The sequence below is a fragment of the Populus trichocarpa genome, chromosome 4 (assembly GCF_000002775.5).
Source record: "Populus trichocarpa isolate Nisqually-1 chromosome 4, P.trichocarpa_v4.1, whole genome shotgun sequence".
Taxonomy (NCBI): Eukaryota; Viridiplantae; Streptophyta; class Magnoliopsida; order Malpighiales; family Salicaceae; genus Populus; species Populus trichocarpa.
The window spans coordinates 6882424-6908843 of record NC_037288.2 but is presented as its reverse complement, the minus strand read 5'-3'; the positions used below and the strand labels follow the sequence as shown (position 1 = coordinate 6908843).

At 31.6% G+C, this 26420-nt stretch overlaps 1 protein-coding gene across 2 annotated transcripts; it reads right to left on the bottom strand.

Annotated features, from left to right (window-relative positions):
* Window positions 1-14359: 14359 nt before the first annotated feature.
* LOC7487407 (potassium channel SKOR) lies at window positions 14360-23047 on the bottom strand. Of its 2 annotated transcripts, XM_002305858.4 has the most exons (13): window positions 22440-23039; window positions 20782-21006; window positions 20509-20572; window positions 20005-20344; window positions 19245-19540; window positions 18731-18811; window positions 17796-17894; window positions 17161-17382; window positions 16651-16839; window positions 16276-16351; window positions 15875-16169; window positions 15336-15457; window positions 14360-14753 (listed from the first exon to the last, which is right to left on the bottom strand). In XM_002305858.4, the coding sequence occupies exons 1-13, from the start codon at window positions 22712-22714 to the stop codon at window positions 14509-14511; spliced, it is 2529 nt and encodes an 842-aa protein (XP_002305894.3). In that variant the 5' UTR covers window positions 22715-23039; the 3' UTR covers window positions 14360-14508. The 2 variants fall into 2 exon arrangements, with proteins under 2 accessions (XP_002305894.3, XP_024455954.1); XM_024600186.2 differs by lacking the exons at window positions 14360-14753; window positions 15336-15457 and having other exon boundaries at window positions 15931-16169; window positions 16634-16839; window positions 22440-23047.
* Window positions 23048-26420: the final 3373 nt, after the last annotated feature.

Below are 26420 nucleotides of genomic sequence, written 5' to 3'. Positions count from 1 at the left end.
ATACTAAGTTTTATCAAATAGAAGGGAGAGAATTCAGAATTGAAAACAACCTGAACTGTCTTAGCAACACTTTGTTCTTCACTTCTTGGTTCTATTTTCCATTGAAATGTAGAGCTTGTGAACTCAATTTCTTTAAAGTGGTGTTGCTGTATGCCTTTATCCTTCTGTAGAAAGAATTATTTCCATGTTCATTTCTCAAAGCAGTTAAATTTTCTGTATCTTATAGAAAAAACTTGTCTAAATTCCTCGAGTTCATTCTTCTATCTTGTACAAGTATTTACTTTCCACTTTGTAATATAGTTTTCGCTGCCAGGGGGACAAATACTATTCACAATGCCCCAATGCGATTCCTCTGGAATACAAATAGTATTGAGAATTGATGGAGGTGTTTCTATCAGTTGCCACAACTGAACTACATGGATAGCATCAAGGATGTTTATGAACGGATAGGAAACTGCGAGGTCTGAAAAGAGGTCTAGATCGTGCAAGGAGATCAACCTCTGACACAAAGGCCTGTAATTTTTAATCTGAATATTATATTGGGGTCAACTTTTGCCGAGAGTTTTTAAAGACCTAGTTATGTAGGAAGATTGGCCAGTTATAAATTTAATGCTATTCTTCTTTTTTTAAGTTTATTTAGGTATGTTTTATATTTACGTAACAGTTGTAATATTCTTAGAGAGACCGACCACTTAGAAAAATTAATAATAAAATTTTGAGATCCCATTCAACAAAATTTTATATTACTAATATTTGTTTTTTTTTTCTTGTGTCGTTAATAATTGCATTAATTTTTTGAATATTCAATTCGCACCGAATTTTTTTTTTTTCGAATAAACTTTGGGGCTCTAGTTAAGCACCCAATCAAAGCACCAGGCCAGTACTTTGGTATTAAAACCATCAAATTTGACAGTTTGGAGTCTTCCCAGTTTTTAACGCACCAGATTTGTACATTGGGAAGAAAACATAATCCAAAACTAATCTTATGATCCCATTATAATCTGTGTAGTATTCCACCAAACTACCGCATATCCATTTGCTTCAGGAATCATTAACAAAACAGCAGAACTCTCAAATTGCTGCTGAGTTTTAGCTTTTCCTGGCAGTAGAGAATCACAGCTTCCAGAACAGACAAACAATTGCGGTACTGTATCGGTATCATCAATGCCATTGCAGCATGTGTGTTGCCACGCCTCACAAATGTCGCATTCCACCATTCTCTCCCATCATCGTCACAAGCCCCCCATTCACATTTTACCTTCCAGTTATCCAGCCCACGTTCGTGCCTCAGCTGAGAATTTATATCCATGCCATACCCTTTCATAGAAATCTCTTCACCAGATTCGACAAATTTACCCAACAAGTCCTTATCTCCTAGATCTTCCATATGTTTTATCTCAATCAGAATTATGAATCTCTCCAGCATGCTGTAAGTGTCCCGCAATGCACTTTCTACTTCTTGCTTTGGTTCCAGCACCGGAGCATGCAATGGAAGCACAAGAATCTCACCAGGAAGCGCTTTCTTGTAGAGTTTATATTAATGTTAATATGTTGTAAAGTTAGTTTATTATAGTTAGCTTAAAGTTAACTGATAAATGTACAGATGTCGCAGAATGCATTGTAAAATAGAAGGCAGCAAGTGCAGAAGCCCAAAAGGCTGAAAACAAATAAAAAATAAAAACAAAAAATAGCAGCTGTAGAGTGTGAGAAGTCTCTTTCATTGTAATCCTTTTCATGTGTGAGTTTTGTAACATAAAATTACACAATATTTGTGTGATATATTCAATTTGTGTTTTGTAATTATTATTAGGAGTAGAAACCAGCCAAACTACAACCCATTAGATTGGTAACAGAGGTTAAAGAGAAGTTTTGTTCAAGTTCAAAGAAAGAAAAATATGTTCTAAAAAGATAGCTCAAGTTAGAGTTAAGTCTAACCTTCAATATTCAAAGGAGACAACTATGAGTTTTAGAGCATAAAGATAAAGATTTTACTATCTCTCTTGACTTGTAGGAAATGGTGGAGGTAGCATATAAAAAACCCAAAAATATTGACAATCTTTCGGTAGCACAACTCAAAGATTTAAAAAAAAAAGGAGTAGAGATGTTGCAGCTCTTGGGTTTATTCTAAGAGGAGTTGATGATCCTATTTTCTCAGGGATCATGAGAGCCACAAAAGCAAAGCAAACATGGAAGACTTTGCAAAGTGAATATGAAGGTGATGTGAAGGTAAGAGCTGTTAACTTACAAAGTGAAGACAGTTAAAGAAATGAAAATGGAGAAAAATAAAGTTGTTGATGAGTTTACTAATAGGATTATTAAGGTTATGAATCAAATGAAAAGTTATGGTGAGGAGATTAGTGATAAAAAAAAAAGTTATAGAAAAAGTGTTGATTAGCCTTCCAAAGAAGTTTGATCTTACTATGGCGATCAAATAAAAAACTAAAGACTTGTCTAGTTTGAGTGTTCATGAGTTGATGGGTTCTTTAAAGTCTTATGAGAAGATATTAATAAAGAGAAGTGAAAAGTAATGGAGAGTGCTTTTCAATCAAAGCACACTCTTGGTAAACAAATCCAAGAGAAGGGATCTACAAGTGATGTGAAAATAGGTGTTGAATCATTTAGAGGTGGAGGATATAGTAGGGGTAGAAATAGAGGAATTGGTAGAAATCAATGGGGAAGGGGAAGAATGAATTTGGGCAAAGGATATGGTGATTCTAAAAAGTGTTACTCTTGTAATAAATTAGGCCATGAGTCTAGAAATTATTGGTATAAAAAGGAGACACAATGTTTCAATTGTAAGGGGTTTGGTCACTTAACTAAAGATTATGGTGTGAGGAATGATCAACAAGCAAATGTTACCAAAGATAAGGAAGGTAATGAAAGCATGTTTTATGCTAGTCAAAGTAGCATGAAAGACAAGAATAGACAATGGCTTATTGATAGTGCTTGTAGCAATCACATGACACAAAACAAAGACATGTTCAATGATATTGATATAAAAAGACAAAATAAAGTGAAGATTCAAAATGGAGAATTTATAAGTGCAAGTGGTTTAGGTACCATTGGAGTTGAAACTAAGAAGGGAAAAAAGGTGATTTGTGAGGTAATGCATGTGCCACAAGTTGACCGAAATTTGTTGAGTGTTGGACAACTTATAGAGCATAGATATTCATTACATGTTGAAAGCTAATATTGCATTATTTATTATAAAACTCTGAGAAGGCAAGTTATGGCAAGGGTGAAGATGTTGAATAAGTGTTTCTACTTGACTTAAAGTGTGGAAAACATGTAGCTTTGAAGATGGATGTGACTGGTGATTCAAGGTTATGGCATAGGAGACTCAATCACTTGAATTTTGTTAGCCTTAAATCACTAGTAGCATAAAGAGCCAAGAATGTACTTAAGTTGATGCACATTAATATTTGTGGTTTGATGTCCACCCCATCTCTTTCTCAAAATAGGTGTTTTGTGTTGTTTATTGAGTACACTCAATCTCATTCTTAAAAAGAGTACACTTGAAGATTGTTTTTTAAGTTTTGTGAAGATAAAGGTATTGAAAGGTAGCTCACTATTGGCTACACACCCTAAAAATAAAGTTTTGGAAAGGAAGAATTAAACCATGATAGAGATGACGAAGTGTGTGTTGTATTTGAAGAAACTCCCTAAGAGTTTTTGGGTTGAAGCAGTGTATACATCTATTTATTTGATTAATAGGTGTCCTACAAAGATTGTTTAGGGTAGCATATCATTTGAAACTTGGATTAAAAGATAGTCATTCGTAAAGCACTTAAAGGTATTTGGTAGTGTTTGTTATGCTCAAATACCGAAGAAGAAGAGACACAAGCTAGATGAGACAAGTGAAAAATGTATATTTATTGGCTATAGCTCAATATTTAAAGGTTATAAGTTATACAACTTGAAGACAAACAAAGTGATTGTTAGTTGAATATGATTTTTTTATAAAGATGCTTTTTGGAATTGGGAGCAAGGCAAGATTGAGAAAGAATTAGTTATTACGGTTGTTTCACAAGAAAAATTTCCTCATGATGATGATGGTGGTGGTTGTGGTGGTGGGAAAAAAAGGGGCACCACTACAATCTCTATCAAGATCAAGTTCATCTTTATCAAGCTCAGTTCAAAAAAAGATAAAAAAAACTTGAGTGATATGTATGCAAGGTGTAAAATTTGCATTATGAAACCTGAAAACTTTGAAGAAACTATTAAGAATAAAAATTAAAGAAATGTTGTGCAAGAAAAAACTGATGTTATTGAGAAGAAGAAGACATGACAACTTGTTCACAAGCTAAAAAACAAAGAAGTGATTGGCTTGAAGTGGATTTACAAGGTAAAACATTATGTTGATAGCAAGAAACAAAGCAAGGCTTGTTGTAAAGAGTTATTCATAGCAGCAGAGTGTTGATTATGATGAGACTTTTACTCTAATAGGTCAGCTGGATACCATTAGAGCACTTATTACAGTAGTAGCTCAAATGGTTGGTTATTATACCAACTTGATGTAAAATTAGCTTTCTTGAATGGTAAAATTGAAAGAAAAGGTTTATGTTAAACATCCTCAATAATGTGATTAAAGGTAAAAAAAAATGTATAGATTGAAAAAAGCACTTTATAGGTTGAAACAAGCTCTTAAAGCTTGGTACAATCAAATTTATGGTTATTTTGATGAAAACAGCTTCTTAAAAAGTAAAAGTGAGCCTACCTTGAATGTAAAAAAGACAAGGTGCGAGTGGTGTCCTTATTGTTACTTTGTATGTTGATGATTTGATATTTACCAAAAACAATGAAAGAATGATTGAAGAGTTTAAGAAGAAAGAGATGAAGAATTATGAAATGAGTGACTTAAGATTGCTTAATCATTTATTTACCATGGATATTTACCAAGGAGATGAAAGAGTCTTTATTTGTTAAAAGAAATATGTTGAAAACATGCTGAAGATGTTCAAAATATATGGCTACAATTTAGTTGAAATACCTTTCTATTGTGAATGAGAAATTAAAGAAGGATGATAGAGAAAAGAAAGTGAATGCAACTTTGTATAAAAGTTTTATTGGAAACTTTTTGTATATCACTGCAAGAATGTCTGACATTATGTTTGCAGCAAGCATGTTGGCTAGATTCATGAGTAATCCTAGATGTATTCATTTTAGAGTAGTAAAACAGGTGTTAAGGTATGTTCAAAGAGCATTTAGTCATTGTATCTATCCAGTATAGCAAAAACTATAAAGTGAAGTTGAATGGGTTTTCTGACAATGATTGGGCTGGTTGTGTAGATAATATGATGGGCACTTTAAAATATATTTTTTTCAATGGGTTCAAGTGTATTTATGGTTCTCAAAGAAGCAACAAATGGTGGCTTAATCTATAACTGAAGTTGAAGATGTTTCAACAGCCATGATAACTATTCAAGTGATTTGGTTGAGGAGAATCATGAAGGATATTGGTGAAAAGAAAGACGATGTAACAACACTTTATTGTGACTCCAACCTAAATCATATATTGATAATGAACCAAAATCATAAACAAGGGAATTTTTTCTTTGGCACGTAAACCCCAAATTTCAAACCCAAAAAACCACAAAATCCCATTACAAAAATCAATAATAAAACCAAACTTGACCCATAAACAACATAACTCAGGGCACATAACAAAAACCTTTATTCAACATGAAATATAGACATAGCAAATGAAATTTTGACATAAAAAAGTTATAGATTTTGATCTGGCCATTAAATCAAACTAAAATTATATTAGAACATTGTAAAAGCACTCTTCCTTATGGATATTTAAAAAACAGGTTCATCCAAGTTCGATAACATGCCTAAAGTCAGCTTAGAAGCTACCACCCGTGATTTTCTTTATTTACCTTGTTGTTTTAGATTTTTTTTTCTATTTAGATTAGATTTTTTAATTTAATTAGAATTTTATTAATTAATACATTTTTCTTGTATATAAACAACCTTGTATTATATCTTTCAAAAACTATCATTATTTTTAGAGTTTTGAGGAATCTACCCATGTTATAACAAAAACACAATTTAAGAAATCACACGAACAATTAAAAAAAAGAATCAGACTTTACAATTGCATTTGTATTAATCACAAAATGATTTAACTGACTTGTTAACATCTTCAATGGTGTAAAGCGGAACAACAAAGTTTTTACTTTCAATAACAAACAAAGTACACCAAATAGACATTCCCTCTACTTTATAATCTTTAGGTTCTTCATATTTTTAAAGAAACACTTGAATGTTATCCGAAATAAACTAATAGGACTAATAAGGCAATCCAGTTTCAAAATGTTTTGAAATTATAGAGTTTTGTTAATCTTTTCCTGTTCTTGTAATTTTTAAGAATTGGTTTTGACATTCTCAAAGAAAACCTTATTTAGTCCTCCTTCAAGTTTGATAGAAATAAAACCAACCTAGATGTTATCTAGGTAAACTTGAAAAAGGAGAGACTAATAGCCAACCCCCAAAAGATAAAAGAGAATATTTTTAGAAGGAATCAAAAGAGAGAGAGTTCACAGAAATTGTCACTATTCATTCATCATTGTATTCTTTTGTTATGCTAATTTTATTACAAATTCTTATATGATAAAATAACTACCTACATTCTCTCTTCTAGCCACACATGGTATACTTTCTTAATAAACTTTGTACTATTTAAAACATAATGTATTGCTATAAATAAATCCTAAAATCATTTTAATTTCAAAACAAACCCTATGTCCAATGAATGTTCTTCATCCTCCTTAAAATCAAGCTTTGCCAAATTCAACTTTGTGATAATTTTGCCTCATTCAAAACAAACTTTTTTTTAAGAAAGAAATGAGAAAACCTCAAAAAAAGGTCATCAACAAACTCCCAAGTTACATTAGAGAGAGGTAAAAAATTCCAATGAACTAAGACTTGGGTGGCAGTGTGGTTACCCTCTTTGACAATCCTTTTATCCAGAATTGCTTAAGGCTTGAGAGTTGGCTCATGAGGGAGATTAGGTAAGGTAGTTTGCACCATTTTATTTTTCATTTGTTTCTTCAGCTATGACACATGAAAGACTAGATGAATCATTGTAGAAGGAGGTAGACACAACTTATAGATCACAATGTCAGTCCTCCTAATCACCTACATAATATATTAATGCTAACTTCTATATGTTTCTTTATACAACTGATTTTTTTCCTATAAGGTTGTAGTTTAAGGTAGACTAGGTCCCCAATTGCAAATTATCTTTCACTTCTTTTCTTATTGGATAGATATGTTATCCTATGTTGAGATTTTAATAAATTATCTCTAATCAATTTAAACATGTTTTCCCTCTTAGTCAGGAAATTGTCCATTAATTCTACAATTGAATCTTTAAAATAATAAAGAATGTCAATTACTGGAGTTAGCCTATAAAGAACTTTATAAAGGGTAGTTTAAGTAGAAGTATCATAATTGGTGTTATACCACCATTCATATAGGTATAACCATTTTGACCATTGTGAAAGCACCTCTTCAGTCATACACCTTAGTAAATTTTCTAAAAACTTCTTCACTACCTTAATTTTTCTATTAGACTATGTATAGTAGATAATATAATAATATAGATTCACTCCTTGATAGTTAAAGAAAATTTTTCAAAACCGACTCACGAAAACTGAATCTTTATCACTCACTATGGTAGCAGGTAGGTCATATAGTTTGTATACATTGTCCATAAAAACCCTGGCCGTAGTGATAGCTGTATAAGGATGAGTAAGAGCCATGAAGAGAGCATTCTTGCTAAATCTATCTACTACTATAAAAATAACCTCATTTCCATTAGATTCGGGCAAACCTTCAATAAAATCCATTTTGATATCAATGAATATTGCTTGTAGGATGAGAAGAGGCTACAATAACCCTAGGGTGAATACATTTTCATTCTTGTTCTTTTAACAGAAAAGACATTCCCTCATAAACTACCTTACATGCTTCTACTACCTTTTCTAGTAAAATATACCCTTTACTCTCTTTACAATTACTTTGGCACTGGAGTGTCCACCCATGAAAGAGTCATGACACAATGATATTAGCTTATTATATAGAGTAGGATCATTACCAAAAACTATATTTTTCTTAATATTAAGGTGGTTGCTTACCCACTTATAATAGGGTGGGAAATAGGATCCTTAAAAAGATTAAATGATGGTTTGTACAATCTTATCTTTTCCCATAAGGCCCTAACCTTTTTTATAATATTGGTGGAAATGGTTGACAATTCTAAAGCACATAATTCACCACTAGAAATTCTAGATAGGGCATCAACTACCACATTTTCATTGCCTTTCATATACTTAATTTCATAATAAAAACCCAATAGTTTAGCTAGCCATAAATATTAAGAAGGACAAGTTACCTTTTGATCAAGTAGATACTTGAGACTGACATGGTTTGTCTTACTTTTAAAATACTTTCCCTATAAGTAGTGCCTCTATTTTTCTATAACATGTAGGATGGTCAACATTTCTTTTTCATAAGTAAACAGAAATTGCTACCTTGGACCCAAAAACTTGCTAATAAAATCTATAAGATGCCTTTCTTGGATCAATATTATCTTTATGCCCATCCTTGAAGCATCAATCTCCACCATAAATATCTTTTTTGAAAGCTATCAGGGTTAGAACATATAGCTTAGTTAGGACTTCTTTAAGGAATCTAAAGGTAGTTGTAGCCTTAACATCCTATTCAAAAGTATTTTTTCAGTAAATTTGTTAGGAATTTACATATGGAGCTATAAACCCTTATAAATTTCTTATAATACTCAATCAATCCAAGAAAGCCTTTGAGTTATTTGATATTGGTGAGAATAGGTCAATCCACTATGGTTTGTATTTTATATAAATTAGTAGCCATCTTTTCATTGAAAATGATATGGCTAAGTATTCCACTATCATTACAAAAGATATATTTATTGTTTTTAGCAACTAATTAATGAGACCTTAAGAGTTCAAACACAATCTAAAAATATCTTAGGTGGTTAGTAAAAGTATAATTATAGATTAGAATGTCATCAAATAACATAAGAATAAACTTCCTGAGGTTCATATAAAATACTTCATTCATTAAGCTCTAAAAGGTGGTTGAGACATTAGTTAGGCCAAAAGGCATGACTAAAAACTCATAGTGACCATTATAAGTCCTAAATACTATCTTAGATATATCCCCATGACTTATTCTAATTTGGTGATAACCTGCCCTCAGGTCAATCTTGGAGAAGATTGTTGCGCCCACTAGTTTCTTTATTAACTCACCAATCAATGGTATAGGGAATTTGTTTTTTACTGTAAGCTTGTTGAATGCCCTTTAGTCCACACAAAGTCTCTATAAGTTGTTTTTCTTTTTCATTAAGTTTATTAAGAAGTAAAAAGACTATGGTTATGTTATATAATGCTAGACTCTGGCATTTCTGAAACCATTTTCTCTGCAATATCCTTTTATAACCCAAAATACTTGTAAAGCCTCAAGTTGACAGGTTAAGCTCTATCTTTTAGAGATATAGATTGGTTATGAGGTCTTGGTGGAGGTAAGCTTTTAAGTTCCCTAAATATACCTTGATAACAATGACTTTAGAGTTAGAATCCTTTTTAGCCTTAAGTGAGAGAGTAGCAAACATTGAATGTATCTCAATGTTAACTTCTTGAATTAGCCTTAAACAACACAAGTTGGCCTCCACTGTTTGAGTTGGATTATCTAGCAGGTTATTGATTTATTCAACCTGATGGTTTATAACATAACATGATTTTCTTCATTAAATATCACTTCCTGACTATGTCACTAAAAATTCATTTATAACTCCTTGTAATCAAACATAATATTGCCTAACATGACTAATTATTGTATACCTAACACCATGTCATAATTATTCAACCTTTTAGTGAACACATCAACCACAAATTAACCCATTGCATTTTCCTATATACAACTGTGGAAAGCTTTGTTCTCATATTTGTTGCTTCCATTATCAATAGCTTTATAGTTGTAAGGTTACAATGTAATTTGTTGGCCATTTGAGTGTTGAGAAAATTATGAGTTCTACCAAAGTCTGCCATAATAAAAAATGGATATTTATCCACCCTTCTAATAACTCTTAGAGTGTGAAAACCAATGACTTCTTCTAAAGCATTGATTGAGATGTGTAGGGTAATTTGTTAAGGATTAGGTTTCTCCCATTCAACTCTACCACTATCCTCCACCTTCTTATCTTTATCCTTTACAATACATAAAGAGTATAGTTTCTTGTTTTTATATTTATAGCCTGGTATAAATTTTCATCACACCAAAAACATAATTCTTTGGCCTTTATTTCATCTAACTTCTTATTCTTTATAGATTTTATAAGTTTCATAGTTGGTTTGTAATGGAGATTTTGGTTAGGAGTGGGTAATATGTTATTTTAAGAAGGTTTTCGATTACCAATAGTCAATGAAGATGGAGGTTTATAAGGTGTTTGATGGTTGCTAGTTATAGGTTAGACTACTTAGTTAGTGGTTTATAAAGGAAGTTTGGAATAATTTTGGTGGGATCTTTTGTAGGCTAATGTGTTTTCTTATAAGCATGCTAAGTAAGCTTGTTTTAAGGCTTTAAGTTCAAACATTTTCACTAAATTTATGACTTTCACCTCTAAAACCCCCCATGAAAAACAATAAAGCTTACTTCTTGTTAATTTCTTTCTTGTTCCATAGCATAACAAAGTCTTTAATGTAAGCCTTTAGATCTCCCATTTGCTTAAGATCTTTAAGTTTTTCTAGTGGATCTTTCTAACCTCCCAAACCTACAACATATTACTTTCATATATTCACCCCAAGTCACCACTTGGCTACCTTTATTTCTCATGAATTTTTAGTGCTAGTGAAAGGACATTCCATCAAGATAGTATAGGGTTAACTTAAGCTTCTCAAAATCAGCAACTTCTTCTATGTTAAAACACTAATTTCACTTGTATAACAATTTGTGTACATAATCGTCATCAAAGTTAAAGAAGTCTTGTTTAGATTTATATACCTTGTAAGGGTGGTAATTACCTTCACAAGTCCAACATGATCTTGTAGTAGATCCCACTTAATTAGAGGTTTAATGATTTTTTATGATACTCATTTTTACTATAGAATGGTTGTAATTTCTGTAGAATGGAGCTTTGTTGGTAAGATAACTCACTAATAAGCTTTTTAAGCTTCCCAAACTTGGCTTCATGGGTGGACTTAATATCTTTCAGTTGTTGACCATATATCTCTAATAGTTTCATAATATATTCATACTTTTGTAATTATTCTTTACTTGCAGATTTTAAGGATTCTTCTAACCTTTTAAGATCTTAGAATCGAGTGTTAAAAGCCATAACCCGCATCCAAATATTAGTGGCTCTTATACCACTTTCTACAAGTTGGATTGAAATAGATCCAACCAGGATTCTATCTAGGTGAACTTAAAGAATGAGAGGCTAGCAGCTAACCCCAAGAAGATAAGAGAGAATATTTTGTTAGAAAGAATAGAGAGAGAGAGAGAGAGAGAGAGAGAGAGAGAGAGAGAGGAAAGAGTTCACATAAATTGTCATTATTCATTCATCGTTGTATTCTTTCTTTCTTTTTTGCCAATTTTATTACAAATTCTTATATGAAAAAATAATTACCTATGTTCTCTCTTTTGGCCACACATGACATTCTTTCTTAACAAACTTTGTACTAATTAAAACACAATGTATGGCTATGAAAATAAATCCTAACGGTAATGTTGTCTAACAGTCATTTTAATTTGAAAGCAAACCCTCTATCTGGAATGTTCTTCCTTCCCTTTAGAATTCAGCTCTGCCAAATTCAACCTGTGATAAGTTATCACTCTCTTTAGTTATGTTTTTGGTTCTTGAAATTTTTCTCATTAAAAGAGCACTAGAGAGAGAAATTGTAGGGAAAGAAAGAGGAACTCTCTCAACGAAATGAAAAAGGGTGTTAGTTACTTCCTGCTAGAAATTTTTTAAAAATGCACTTTTTTTACAATAATGTCTTTGATGAGGAAGATATTTTCTGTTTGTTTGGGATTGTTGAGTGTTGAGATTGGAAGTATCATGGTCAAATTGGGTTAGGTTTGTTACTGATTGGGCAATCGCATGAGATATGTGATGGGTTAAGAGTTTCTCATCGTTGATTGGTTTTTTCTCCACTAAATTTCCTGAAATGTTTTTTTTTTCTTTTATTTCGATAATGCCCTTGTTCATGGAAGATATTTGTTGCTTTATATTGGGATTTTGGGGTGTTCAAATTTGGGGGTACTATTGTCATTTTCTTAGCTTGTGTTTGTTAAAGATGGGCGACTATGAAATGGGCAACGAGTTAAGGTTTATCTAGATCATTAGATCTTGATTTGATTGATAAAGTAGTTAGCATAATATCAAACTTGGCTTATATGGAGGGTTGATCCTATGACCCATTTATCTAAAACCTAACTTAAGCTAGGTTTTATTTTGAACCACTTAGGAAATTATCTTAATTAAACTCATCTTACTTAATCAAAACTCATGTGAAACCAAGCCAATGATTTTTTTTTTAATGTTTATCTTAGATGTTATTTTAGTTTTATTTTAAATCATCTTAAATTCTAAAATGATATCATTTAAAAAAAACAATAGATTTAGATTAACCAAGGCTATAGTGATAATTCATAATATTTTATTGGCTTTTTACCCTTAATACTAATACAGAGAAAATCCTACTGATTTTAAAACAAACAAAATGGTGATTTTGAAAATGATAATTGTAGAAATTAATTTTATAATAACTTCTCATTAAACAATACCAATAGTTACTTAACATTATGAATAATTAATAACTACATAATCAGTACTTAATTGTGGGATGTAAGCTAAAATTTATATAGTGATCATGTAAACACCATATCTAAATTGAAATAGACTTAAAAGGAAAGACATGCCTTCGCGAGTATCATGTGAAAATCCCAAAAGAGCAAATAGAAGAAGTCACATTCAATTATAATTAATTTTATAGTAGCTATTTATGATGTAAAATTGTCAAGAAATTTATGAAGCAAGATTTGAATATTTAGTCTAATTTAAAAGTTAATTAGTCATTATATAAAGTAATTAGCATCCAGTGAGAATTAGCTGGTAAAAAAGCATCAAATGGGAGCTTGCCACATTATCATCCAATGGAAATTATGGAACATCCTGTGGTTGTGGAAGTCAAGTCATGTGTTTTCTCACTGAGATTTCCACCTGGGCAGTTTATGGTAGCTTGACATTTTTGTAAGATTGCATCTCTCCATGACTTGATATCCACGCATTAGATTATATTCATATTCCAAGGAAAATTTAACACCTTTACTATAAAAACCCATCATCCTAGCTTATCCCAAAATTCTTTCTTTCTGAGCATTTCCATCAAAGTCTTTCTTGGTATTCTGATTACCAAGTTTTGATCAGCAAACATAAGCTAGCTAGCCATGAATCTCAGACAAGCCCTGGACATATGTTCCTCTCTTCCCTTTCTGGGGTGTGTTGTAGGAACCCTTTTTCTACTTTTCACATCTTATGGCTCAACTTCACCTAGTGACAGCTCCTTATTGACAGATGAGGTAAATGATCATCAAGCAGCTGCTAGTAACAGAGCAGCCCAGAAGCATTTCCAGCAAATTCAACATGTCCGCGGAGCTTAGTCAGATTTTTCTAGCTCAATTGAGCCTTGTTGAAGATAATTTAGCAGCATCTGTTGTTGTGCATGTCATACTGGTCAACTGGCCCTGCAACCTTGTGCTATCCAACTTTATATTTCATCCACTTTTGTGCCTGTTCATTGTTTCTTATAGCTTAATTAGGGCTAGAAATAACTAGGTGTTAACTCAAGGGTAACAATGTCATTGCAGATGACTAGTCAAGTTGAAAAAAACCCTTTCAACTGAAGGACCCTGTAATAAATTTCTTTACCAAGAGTGAATATTTATATAAAGCAAGTTGTCTTCTTGTACTTTTACCTACCTAATGCTCCACGAAACCTAAAGCTTGTGGAATAACTTTCTGCTTTATTTCCTCTATTGATTAAGATATTGGTTTTGGAGCAGGTGAGATGACAGTCCCCATCAGTTTGGCAATTTCATCTTGAATCACTTGTGTTTTACTGTTAACAGTGTTCTTGACTCTGTCAGCACTGGCAATCGTAAATATGGCTCCAAAACAACACATTCAGTGAAGTTCTTGAAGATTTTTGGTGCCGATGAGTGATGTCGCCGTAGGCCAAAATCAAATTGTTGCCATTGCTATGTTATACAATCTAAAACTTGGGGAAACAAATGAACTCTCTTGGACCATGTCTTTGCAGAAATATAATCATCGCATGCTTGTATCATAAGCATTTATTTAGATTTAGAAAACGTAGACATGCAGCAGGCAGAAGAAACTAATACAAAGATGATGATACAAAACTAGGCTACCATATATTACAACTGTGGTGATCTTCATAACTAATGTGTTTGATCACTTGTTAGATACAACTTCTGGCCATCATCGATCATGTCTACTTGAAGAATTTTACCAGCATCTTCTGATAATATACAAGAACCATCTGGAAGCTGTAGCTTCTCTGATGCTGCTTTTACAAGCTCTTCCATGGTGTGTGGGATCCATAGTACTACTCCAGGTCTTCTCTGTTCTTTTGCACCCCATGGGTGGAAAGGGAAAATTGTACATTTCTTTGGGAGCATTTTTTCTGCAATTGGCAATATCAGATGAAATTAACTTCACTATGACAAAATGCATATCCTGTTCTCAGTTATCTAAAAACAAGCATTACTAACAAAAACAAAATGCCCATCTCTTCTCTGTTATCGGCATCTCAAATGTGGTTGCTAGATCAATCACCAACAATTGCTTCATTCAGCTACATTCTAACAAAGTGTTGGACCCGAAAAGAAGACAGGGTGGGTTCAAGTAGAACAACCCTGTTTTATACCAGACATTTTAGATTGGCCAATTACAGAATCCAGATATGATGGGAGAAATCATCACAGTTCAAAATGCAATTCTGGTTCAGTGCATCTACATAAAATAAGCATGACAACCTTGGGCAGACCAAACCATACTTTAATTTTCGACTAAATCTTTTCTCCACAGGCTGTTCTTTATATTAGTATTAGATCAATTATTCTTTGTAATTCTTTCATGAGTCTTCTCTCAACAATCTGTTTGGAAGCCATATTTTACAAGCTTTTTGTCATAGTATTTAGAATATTTTCAAAAATTTCATTTTCTTTGAGCATAATAGAAGCTGTCCATAGAGTAGTGGAATTACCTGTGGTTTCATGGGAGGCATAATGAAATTCCAATTTCTGGGAAGATTTTGCTTCTTCTAACAGCTTGATCAAATTCTTGTTCCCACAGATCCGGCCTTCAACAAGTGGAGTGTTACCCCATCTATGGAGTTGAAATACGCAAGAAAAGGTCAGTGATCAGAACAGTGTTCTCGTTCTCTAAAAATCATTTTAAAATGTCAAGAGTGTCTCTATATAACTGTAAATGAAAGTCAAATACACTGCCCCGTTTGTCACTATTCAGATCATAAAGAGAAAGGGAGAGAAGAAAAGGCTGAAAAAGCTTTAATAAAAGAATCCCTTGATTAGTAAGTTCCAGAGTTCACATTTCCCCACCCATCTACTTACAGGATGCATCAGATCTTTGCATTATTCATATATCAATAAGCCTAAATTACTAGGAAAATAAACCCTAAATTAATAAAGCGAGCCTGCTGCGTATATAAATAGCCCCCAAAGTAGATAACTGAAATGCAAGCATATCTAGTTAGAAACTGAGCGAAATGAATTTCAGGTCTACCTGTCCTTCGAGAAAACACTAGCACCAGCTTCTATCAGCAGCTTTGCCATCAAATATAATCCTTCTGATGCAGCTACATGAAGTGGAGTCCGGTGATCGTAGTCTTTAGAGTTTGGATCAATTCCATTGGACAAAACCCTTTTGAGAAAATCTGAATCCCCTCTTGCAACAGCTCTACACAGAACACTACCAGCATCATCTATGTTCAAGATGGCCCCTTGTTCAGAAAGTAAAGATGCAACTCGATCGTGTCCATTCTTGATAGCTTCCAACAATGGTGTGTTTCCAAATTTATCTGTACAAGAAAAATATTAATAGTATTAATGAGCAATATGTCAATAAAACATCAAACCACCAACAGAAGTTTTATAGCCAATTAATCACCAATATAAGCAAATTACCTTTGATGTTAATGTCAACTCCTTCTTGAATAAGGAAAAGTGTGGTATCTTCGTAACCTCTAGATGCGGCAAGATGCTGTTGAATACAAAGGCTATTGTCAGATAAAGCAATTTTTTCATCGTCTTTAATCTACCCTTATGACATATATACTTGCTCAGATACTGGGAGAAATAGCTTGGAAGCACAAAAAAAAAAAACATGCACCAATTTGCAAACATATGGCACAAATTATAGTAGAGCTCATCCATCTCTGGAATTAGACCGCGTCAAATGTGCCAGCATAAGAAGTGTTATTTTGATGATTCAGACTCACATAAAAATGATAATAAATGAAATAAAATGAGATCAATCATATACTTGAGCTTTGTGTATACCAAGGGTGATCTTCCATCATAATCTGTTCTATTGGGATCAGCACCTGCTCGGATCAAGCCCTTCAGCTGATAAAGATCTCCATGATAAGCTGTGCTATTCACCCTCAAAGCAAGTTCAGCTTCCTGCTTTCCGATATGAAATGTAATATCTGATTCCAACTGCTTATATTGAAGATTGGATTCTTTCCCCTGTCAATTTACCTTGATTTAGATCTTAATGGACATGTATTAATCCCTTGATGTCAAATATAGATCTAAAATAACTTGTTCAAATATTTTGTTATGTCTGCTGTGAGTTTTCTTTCTCCTTGGTTGCTGGGCTCTTGGTCCCAAGGTGTTTAATGAATTTTCCTGGGCTTATCAAAAATAATAATATAAAAAAAATTGTTCAAGAATTTTGTAGATTGGGTATATAAATAATCTGATATTGATTTCATAATAGTGTGGAAGAAAAAAAATAGAACATGACTATGAGTTTGATGAAAGCGCATATTGACAGAGTTGAATTACCTCTAAAAGGTTGTCCAAAATTCTGCGTCCATCATAAAAGTAAATCTCCAGTATATTTGATAAAGATTGTTTATCAATCCGTAAAAGCCGACATAACTCACAAACTCTAACTGTATAAGGCTGAGGAATGTTGCAAAGAATAGAAATTTCTCCAAATGAACTGTTAGGAGGCAAAAGTTTGACAGTTTCTTCTGATCCATCTTGCCCTATTCCAACCTCTTCCTGCACCAAGGAGAAAAAAGGAAGTGATCATACAAATGTGTTCAAACATGACGCTACATATCCTATGCATGCCACTCAAAAATTAAAATTTTGGAACCACCAAGATTCTGACAAGGAAGTTGATCCAATAGTTAAATAACAGCATGCATCTGTAACAGTCCCAGTCAATGAGAGGCTAAATCTGAAAGCGCCACCACAGTAACAAATCATAGTTGAAATTCTTATTTTTGTCAGAATATGATAAATCAACAGGCAGAATCAACTTTGAAAGCAAATTACAGTTTTAGAATTATAACATCCCAAATATGTTCTTCATACTAAAGTGTTTAAGAACCAACGAAACAGGAGAAGCAAAGAGAAGCTATGGATAACCAGATGTTGAAACTGAGTGACCATTCGATAAGGAATCGTACCAGCACACCATGACAGACAAAATAAAGTTGATCTACCACGTTCCCCTGTTCCATAATTACTTCTCCTGGGAGAAAGAACTCCTCGTGAAGCCTAATGACCTGCAAGAACAAAAGAAAAGGAAAGATGAGAATAACAGAGCTGAGGCTCCTACAATGTATGAGTAGCATTGCAACAAAACATACAACATGGAGAAAAAGGGTGAGAAAAATAACAAGTGTTAGAATATGAGGATGTAAGACCAAGCAATGCACTGATGCAGAAAATTTGACAAAAAGGAGGAAGATTCAAAAGGAAATGAACAGCGACTCTACAAGAGGACAACAGAGACTACCAGGAACTTAAGAAAATAATGGAGGAAAAAATCGTTAATCCAACCAACTCCATCAAGTGATCAAAATTTTGCTTAATTTTCACAACTACATAAATCAAGATCCTGTTTCACAATCTAGCCTTGCATACCAATATTGTTGGCTCTTGAGTGTAATAGACCATTTATCAACACCAATAACATATGCCATGTTTTCTGCAAAATAGCCTCTCGAAATGTTTTTTTTCCTTGATGAATGAATCTGTGGATTGTTGATAGACAGATAGATTGAATATCACATATGCTCAGAGTTGCACACTTTTTAATTAGTCCGCTTTTCAGAAACATGTCAAGTCCACCTCCATGGACGGTACATAAAGATCAGATGATTCCTGAAAGAACAACAAACCACGAGCCTAATACAGATTTTGACCATCGATGATGTTAAAATTTAATTGAACCATTAACTTGCAATGGCGATTGGCAATGAAATCCATGATTTCACTGAAACAAGATGTAGCATTTTGAGCTTTACTAGTTTATTGCTGCTACACCATTTGGAATTTCCCCGTTTTTTGAACTTATTTATCACCAGTGGGATATAACATGCCAAAGGAAAAGACTTACAATTTGATTAATAAATTCGGCAGAGCAATCCTTAACCAAGGGAACCTTTTCGATATATTCTGTGTACAAAGTTTGGGAAATCTGCAAGCAAAGAATAATCATCAAATTATTATAAGTGAGACAGATATCATGAGAGCTGTCAAAAAGTATAGCAAACTTTCTGTAGAGAAATGCAGTGTTTTAAAAGAAGACAAGGTGTAAAAGAAAATGATGCTGGATCCACCTCTTTCTGACAATTATTTGTGAATATTTCACTAGTAATTATTGGCATGGTGTGGCTCTTTAACGAAACTAAATGATACTTTATCCCAAGGAATAGAAGGTTCTCCAAATTAATTTTGGAATAAGGGGACAATTATGCTTTGCTTTCCCACGTAGCTTGAAACATCACCTCATCAATTTCTGTACTCCTCTTTTTTCCTAAAGCTCAATGTCTATATCCATGAAATCCAATATAATAAAAAAAAAAAAGGTTTAATGGGGAAAAAAAGGAATCTCTCAACATGTTCTTCACCTTAGCACGAATAGAGATGGGGAGATCCTGCAATGCAGAAGCCTCGGTATAGCTACTCTCATGCTGTAAGCGCAAATGGCCTTTAATCTGATTACGGATGTCCTTTCCAAGTCTATTTCTATTCATATATTTGATGAGATCAGTCATTTTATCCCTGAACTTTTCTGTCTTTGAACCTTTTACTGTTATTGCTGTCATATTACCGATCAAATATGCACCGAGAATCATGTCAAAGGAAACAAAGATCATTACAAATATCATTTCCCTCAAGTTAACAGCATGTATATCTCCATACCCTGTGGCAAAAACAGCAGGCTTGTCAGGCAGTAGTGAAGACTCCAGCAAAACATAGGTATACAGCAAGAGAGAATCTTCAAACATGGCAAGTGTAAGAATATGGTATCTTAACTGAAACCTTCTGCTCTTACTGGTGAGCATAAATAAAAGGAATCGAATACAACGAAGCAGTGTAAAATCAAGCAAGAACACTTCGCGGAGATGGGACATAAATGATTATGGCATTCCAGTAGCTTTCTGAAATAGCATACTCCATGCCTCTTGTGTTTGACCCCATAGGTCAAGACTTCATCGTGGAATTTTCTCACTAAATGTTTAACTACTCTTCATTATGGAAAGCGAAAGTTCATATGCAGAAATAACCCAAGTCAATTTGCCAGTCATATGTTGACATAAACCAAAATGAGGAAACTGTAAAGCTTCAGGTTGTGCTAATAGAGTATAATGTAAAGAAGGAACTCACCAACGGTGGCCATAGTGACGACGGCAAAATATAAAGATGTTGTGTACCGCATCCAAATATCGATCTCCCTGAAGTTTGTATAATTATAACCACCCATCTTCAAACTTCCAATCCATGTATACCCTTCGTGAGAAGCTGGCAAGGTGGTAGCCAAATAGTAAAAGATGCAGGCTGCGGTGTGTGTGCAATAGAGTTCTACTACTATAAGCTTTACAATCCTCGTAAAAAGGTAATTAATTCGTATATCCTTCTCCAGTTTTTGGAAAAAAGAAGTTACTTTCCGCACCCTGCTCAGCCTAATCCATAAAAGATACCTCACTTCTTCTCTACGTCCACAAACCTGTATAAAAGGAAAATCCCAAAATGATTATGAGACCTAGACTCGATTAGCATTGTAACATTCAAATCTTCGGGTATCCATGATCTACAACAATTTATTTCTCCACCCTATCTTCATTCTGCATTTCAGCAAATGTTCTATTATGCTTCTAGAGCAACAGATACCTTGAAGATGATGTCCCAAGGCAGGCAGCCAAGTAAATCAATGATGAAATGAGATTTCAAGTACCTGCAACAAGAGCATAAAAGAAGAAAAGGTGACACACATAAACAAAATATTCAAGAGAACCAGTCCCAAATCAGGGCAATTAAGCACTTGGATTCATATCACTTAGACAGTGAACACTGATGAATCCACACTGAACATCATTCAACCAAAAGGCAAGCAAAGAAGGATTTGCATGACACAGTAGATACGCAAACAAGAGAGAAACTAACCGAAGAGCAATAGGAGAGCGCTTATAGATCATACGATAAGTCTGACTGTCTCTGTAGGCAACGAAGAATTGTAAAACGATATCAAGAAGAAAAGCAACCTGTCCAACTATGTCCATTATGAAGAGATTCTCAGGCAATCCCCTGAAGAAACCAAACTCCATTGGTGTAAAGAAGGAAGAGTACACTGCCCATAATAGTATAAATATTGTCCATGCACGATACCACCTGCATTATTTTAACTGCAATGTTTCATATTTCTCTTCCATAAGCATAAAAAATCACGTAAAAGATTTGTTTTAATTTGGATTAGATTTAACATTGAATCATTAGTTCAGAACAAAGGCTCGGCAATGCATCAAACCAAGCCTGGTGCTGGGGGCACCCGCACTTGATGCGACAATGCGACTTCCGTGTTTTGCTTTGCGTTTCGGAATTATTTAAAAAAAAAATTATTTTTTTATATTTTTAAATTATTTTGATATACTATATAAAAATAATTTTAAAAAATAAAAAAATATTATTTTAATATATTTTAAAAAACAATTATTACTCCACTTTCTAACACACTGTATTTTATTTTATGATCCGTTCTACAAGCTCTTTGGCCAGGGTAAGTGAAGAAAAAAAATCAAAAAAAATTCAAAAATATTTTTTTGACAGTGGAAACAAACATATTTTATAGTTGATCCAATTTAATTAACCTAGTTAGTAAAACCATAGTTCAATCATCCTCGTCAAAATACAAGCAAGAGTCGATTTGACTTTTTAAAAACATTACTGTTCTGACTTTTTCTATAAAAAAAAAACATATCTTGAAATAATATAATTTTAAATTAACCCAGAGGATGAGCACCTCGAAATCTTGCAGCAATTATTAAAAAAAAGAGTGTACCATGTTATTACGTAACATAGCGTCACAGCACAACTGTGACCACCACGGTCACTTTAGCGTCTGTCACGGCCAATTCAAATGAAACGGGACCCAAAACGTGAATCCACCATTAAGAAATGACTGTGACAGCTGTTGTCGTAAATTAAATAAAACAAATGTTATCATGTCATCAATCTGGGCATTTCCTAGCCGTACGATCAGCCCCATATAATCAGAAGTCAGAGAAGTGACGAGACTTGCATGACACTCTACCCAGTAATAGCCTCCCACGTGCATGACAATGGCCGGAGTGACGGCTTCGCCATATAAAAAAATCATTTTCTTTATAAACTAGGTTGATAATAATACATTAACTATTTAGTCTATTTAAAACTAAGATTTGTTGCGTCAATCAATTAAATTATTTGATTGCAATATGCTCGTATATGCAGCCTGTTTGTGAGATAAAGATTGTTTTTTTAAAATGTTTTTAAAATAATTATATATAATATTAGTAAAAAATAAATATATTTAAAGTTTATATATTTTTGTTTTTTTAACTAATATTATGTATACATAACTCACTATTAATCGTTAAATATTTCTATTTTTTTAACTAATATTATGCATATATAACTCACTACTAATAATTATAAATGGAAAGTTAAAAAAAAAATTAATTAGTCAAATGCTAGCTTTTGTTAAATAAAAAAAATTAAAATCAAGGAAACAAATTATAAATATAGAAAAATAGATATTTAAGGAGGAAAAAAAAAGAATGACTGACCTGTTATCAGGATGGATAGCGGGACCTGTGGAGACGTAACGAATACCATTAATAACCGATTCACGACTCAGTTTTCTTCTCAAATTTGTAATCAACGATGACTCAGTATTATTAACGAGTCCAAACTCATTCTCTAACAAATTAAATCGACTCCCTCTTGATGATTTTATCCTGTCTCTCAAATCTTGCACTTCGTATTCCGTTCCATCTTCATCATCATCATTATTGGATTCTTTCTTGTTTCTCTCTCTATGATGATCACCATGACCACCCATGCTGTTATTCAGAGCAACCCCTTTGAGCTTTAACCATGAAAAGATCGATCACTGCCCTTTAGAGGGAGAAGGAGAGAGAGCACGAGAGGGAGAGGGTAAAAGGGGTGCAAGTTGAGGAATGGATGGTGCTTTTTTTGAGGGAATCACGAGGGAAATATGAGAGTGAAATGACGTTGGAGAAATGGAGGGTTTGGAGGAGATCTTTGAAAGTGAGGCTATAAATTGGATTGTTGTTGATGATGATGATGATGATTGGAAGATGGTGATGAGAAGGTTTGTGAGCGGAGATCATGAGGCTATTTATGAACATAAAGTTATGTGCTGCTTGATGACATGCATTCTTTTAAATATTTGTATTTACGATAATGGTTAATGTCAAAGTTTCTAAGGTGTTGGAGTGCTTGCTTTATATTACAGATAAGAAACTTGATCATTGATTTATTTAAAAAAAAAAAAAGACTGAGTTACTGTTTTATTGCATTGATATACATTCATCAAGTCAATATATGTTATTATTTTTATTTAAACAGTATTTTTTTTCTTAGCAGTTGACACAAACGAGTTTAAAGTAATTTTTGTTAAAGAATCATTTCAACCCAATAACTTAAGCTGTTAGGTAAAGTTTCAAGATATAATTTATATTATTCTCTAATATACTCTCTCAAGTGAAATAAATAGAAGTGATGAGATTCGAACTCGTGACCATATGGGCCACCAAGACTGATATCATGTCAAAGAACTATCTTAACCCAATAACTTAAACTTTTAAATAAGGTCTAAAGATATTATTTATATTATTCTTTAATAATTTTGACCATATAAATTAAATCATAGACCGGATTCGTTTGAAAAATAATCAAGTTATTTAGATATCGCATCAATTTACAAGTCATCCATTTAGTATGTGTTAATAATTTTATGCAATGATACTATTTTATTTCTTTAATTATTGACCCAATTTCAAATAGATTTAAAATAATTAATTACACCAATTAAATCATTAAAAACCGGTCAAATTATATAAGTCTTTTTAAATTAATATATTATCTAGTTCAATTAAAAACTAAGTTCAAAAGAGATTCTTTATCTTAGTGTTTTTTAATGTTTTTTTAGTTCAATCAATCAAGCTTATCAAGCTTTAATACTTATGCTTTGAATGTAAAATAATATATTGATATGGTTATCAACCTACTGATTAATTAATTAAAGTATTGATTAATCTATATATATATATATATAAACCTGTTGAAATATCTTGCGTGGATACTTTGACGTTAAAAGAATGTCGGGTGTGTTTATGCTTTGTATCAAGCTCACAGTCGAGGAGAGAAATGCAATTGTTATTTGAATAAAGGTGGCTATTGATCTTACGTTGGAGGCTAAAATTAGGATACGGACCGTTTATTTCATGACAAATGATTTTTCAATTTTTTTTCATATTTTTTTAATATTAAAAAAATTAATTAATAAAAAATATTTTTTAATAAAAAAAAATGGTTTTATTCTCATGAAAGTGTTTTTCTTTTATTTCGGACAGAATATATTTTTTAAAAGTTATAAACAAATTCAAAAATATCATGTTATTTATTGATTATATTAAATTTGATCATTAATCTTTTTATTAATGTATATTTTGTTTTAGATACTTTTTTATTTATATTTTTAATTTTTTCCGTTAAAATTTTATTTTTATATCAATTTTGGACTTCGATTGTTATCTGTTTTTCATTTATCATTTTTTTAGTTGAAATTTTTTTATTTTTCAGGTTTGATTTTTATTTTTTTATTGCTATTTATTTTATTTAAAATAATTTATAAAATTAAATTTTTTTTAATTTCATCATTCTTTAACTTTTTTATCTGTTGGGTTTAATGATCACTCTTTTAATTGTTATTTGTGTTATTTGAAATAGTTTATGAAATTAGAGTTTTTTTTATTTCACCCCCTTCAACTTTTTCACCTATTATATTTGGTTATCATTCTTTTGATTGTTATTTATTTTATTAAAAATTATTTATAAAATTAGATTTTTTTTAATTTTATTCTCCTTTAACTTTTTTGTTTATCGGTTTTGGTCCTCATTCTTTTAACAAACTTAAAAAAATAAAACATTAATAAGTTGTTTTTCAACTTATTTTTCATAGTACTGTCAAATATAAAAAAAAAATATACTTTTTAGAAATTCACTTTCTATAAAAAAAACTATTTTTCAAAAAATAAATTACTTGAAAACAAATTGTGCCTAAAAAAAGATTTTTTTCTCCTAGAAATAGAAGAAAGAAAGAAAAACATTAAAAAAAAGGTACAAGGATGCTCTCAATTAATGTGAAATTAAATAAAGAAGTGTCACAACATGTTCATGTCAAGGACACTCATTTATTATTGCTTCTCACCATGTGAAATTAAGTATTTGTAAATAGAAAATGATCGATTTGATGAATCAATGAGATTAAAACAAATAATAATAAGTCAAAAGATTAAGTTTTGTTAAGACATTATAATTTTCTTTCACTCGTGTGATTTTCAAAAATTTATTATTAAACTTGGACAAGTAATATAAATCAACTCGATGACTCATTTCTTGTCTAAATTAGATTTTAAATTAAAATAGATGGTAATTAATATAGTTATTATATAATTTGATTGATTTTATAAAAAAATTAATTTGACTTTAAAAATTAAAATAATACCATTTAAACCTTTAAAAAATTTAAAATAACATCATGTCAACTTGTTTAATTCTTTACCCAAACCTTGATTGATGCCATGACGAAACTATGTTTAGAAATTTTCTTTGTATAATATTTTTATCTCAATTATTTTATCTTACTCTAAATTTATAAATCAAATATTTGATTCATTAATTAATATTTGATGAATATTAAAGATAAACAAGTTTTTATTAATAAATTAAATATATTTACATGAATAAATTCAATATCACATATAATCGATTGACTACAAGGTATATACATTAACAAATTTCATGTTAAGAGAAAGATTGAAAAGAATAAAAAAAAAAAAGTAACTTCATATGCAGGCCCTAGAATAAAAATACCATCTTGTACCACATAATGAAAATTGTGAATTGTAATGTATTGACTATAATGTAGAAACCAAGATAGAATTAGTTTTAATTATCAGTTGAAATTAAACACACTATTAAGGTAAGAATATTTTATTTTTTATTTTTTGTATTTTTTTTTCATTATTTTAGTTTTTTTTCATTATTTTTGTTCAATTTTGTGCTCTTAATAATTTTATGAATTAATAAATGTATTGAAATTTAGTTGTTATTGAAATAATTTTTGCATTATTTTGTTGAATTTTAGTTTTTTTTCTCAAATTTGTTGTTCAATTTCAATTAAATGTGCATGATTCATTTTAATTATTATTTTTTATTTATTCCATTTAGAATAATTTTTTGTAAATTTAGGATTAAAAATATTATCACTTATAAATAATTGTGTTGAATTTTAGTTGTTATTGTAATAATTTTGGCATTATTATTTTGAATTTTTGTTGTTTTTTTTCTTCAATTTTGTTGTTCAATTTCAATTAAATATGTAGGATTAATTTTTATTTTTATTTTGAATTTTTATAAATCTAGAATTTTTTTGTAAATTTATGATTAAAAATATTATCACATAGAAAATGAAAATTTTTATATGAAATTGAATTATGCTAAATTGTAGAAGAAATTGA

What these genes read in the sequence shown, in the direction of transcription:
- LOC7487407 (XM_002305858.4), bottom strand. Translation starts at nt 22,714, where the DNA reads ATGGGTGGTCATGGTGATCATCATAGAGAGAGAAACAAGAAAGAATCC. An exon ending in CTTGGGACATCATCTTCAAG is followed by an intron (nt 20,345 to 20,508) that starts GTATCTGTTGCT and finishes CCTTTTATACAG; the next exon opens with GTTTGTGGACGTAGAGAAGA. An exon ending in TTTTGGACAACCTTTTAGAG is followed by an intron (nt 16,840 to 17,160) that starts GTAATTCAACTC and finishes GTAAATTGACAG; the next exon opens with GGGAAAGAATCCAATCTTCA.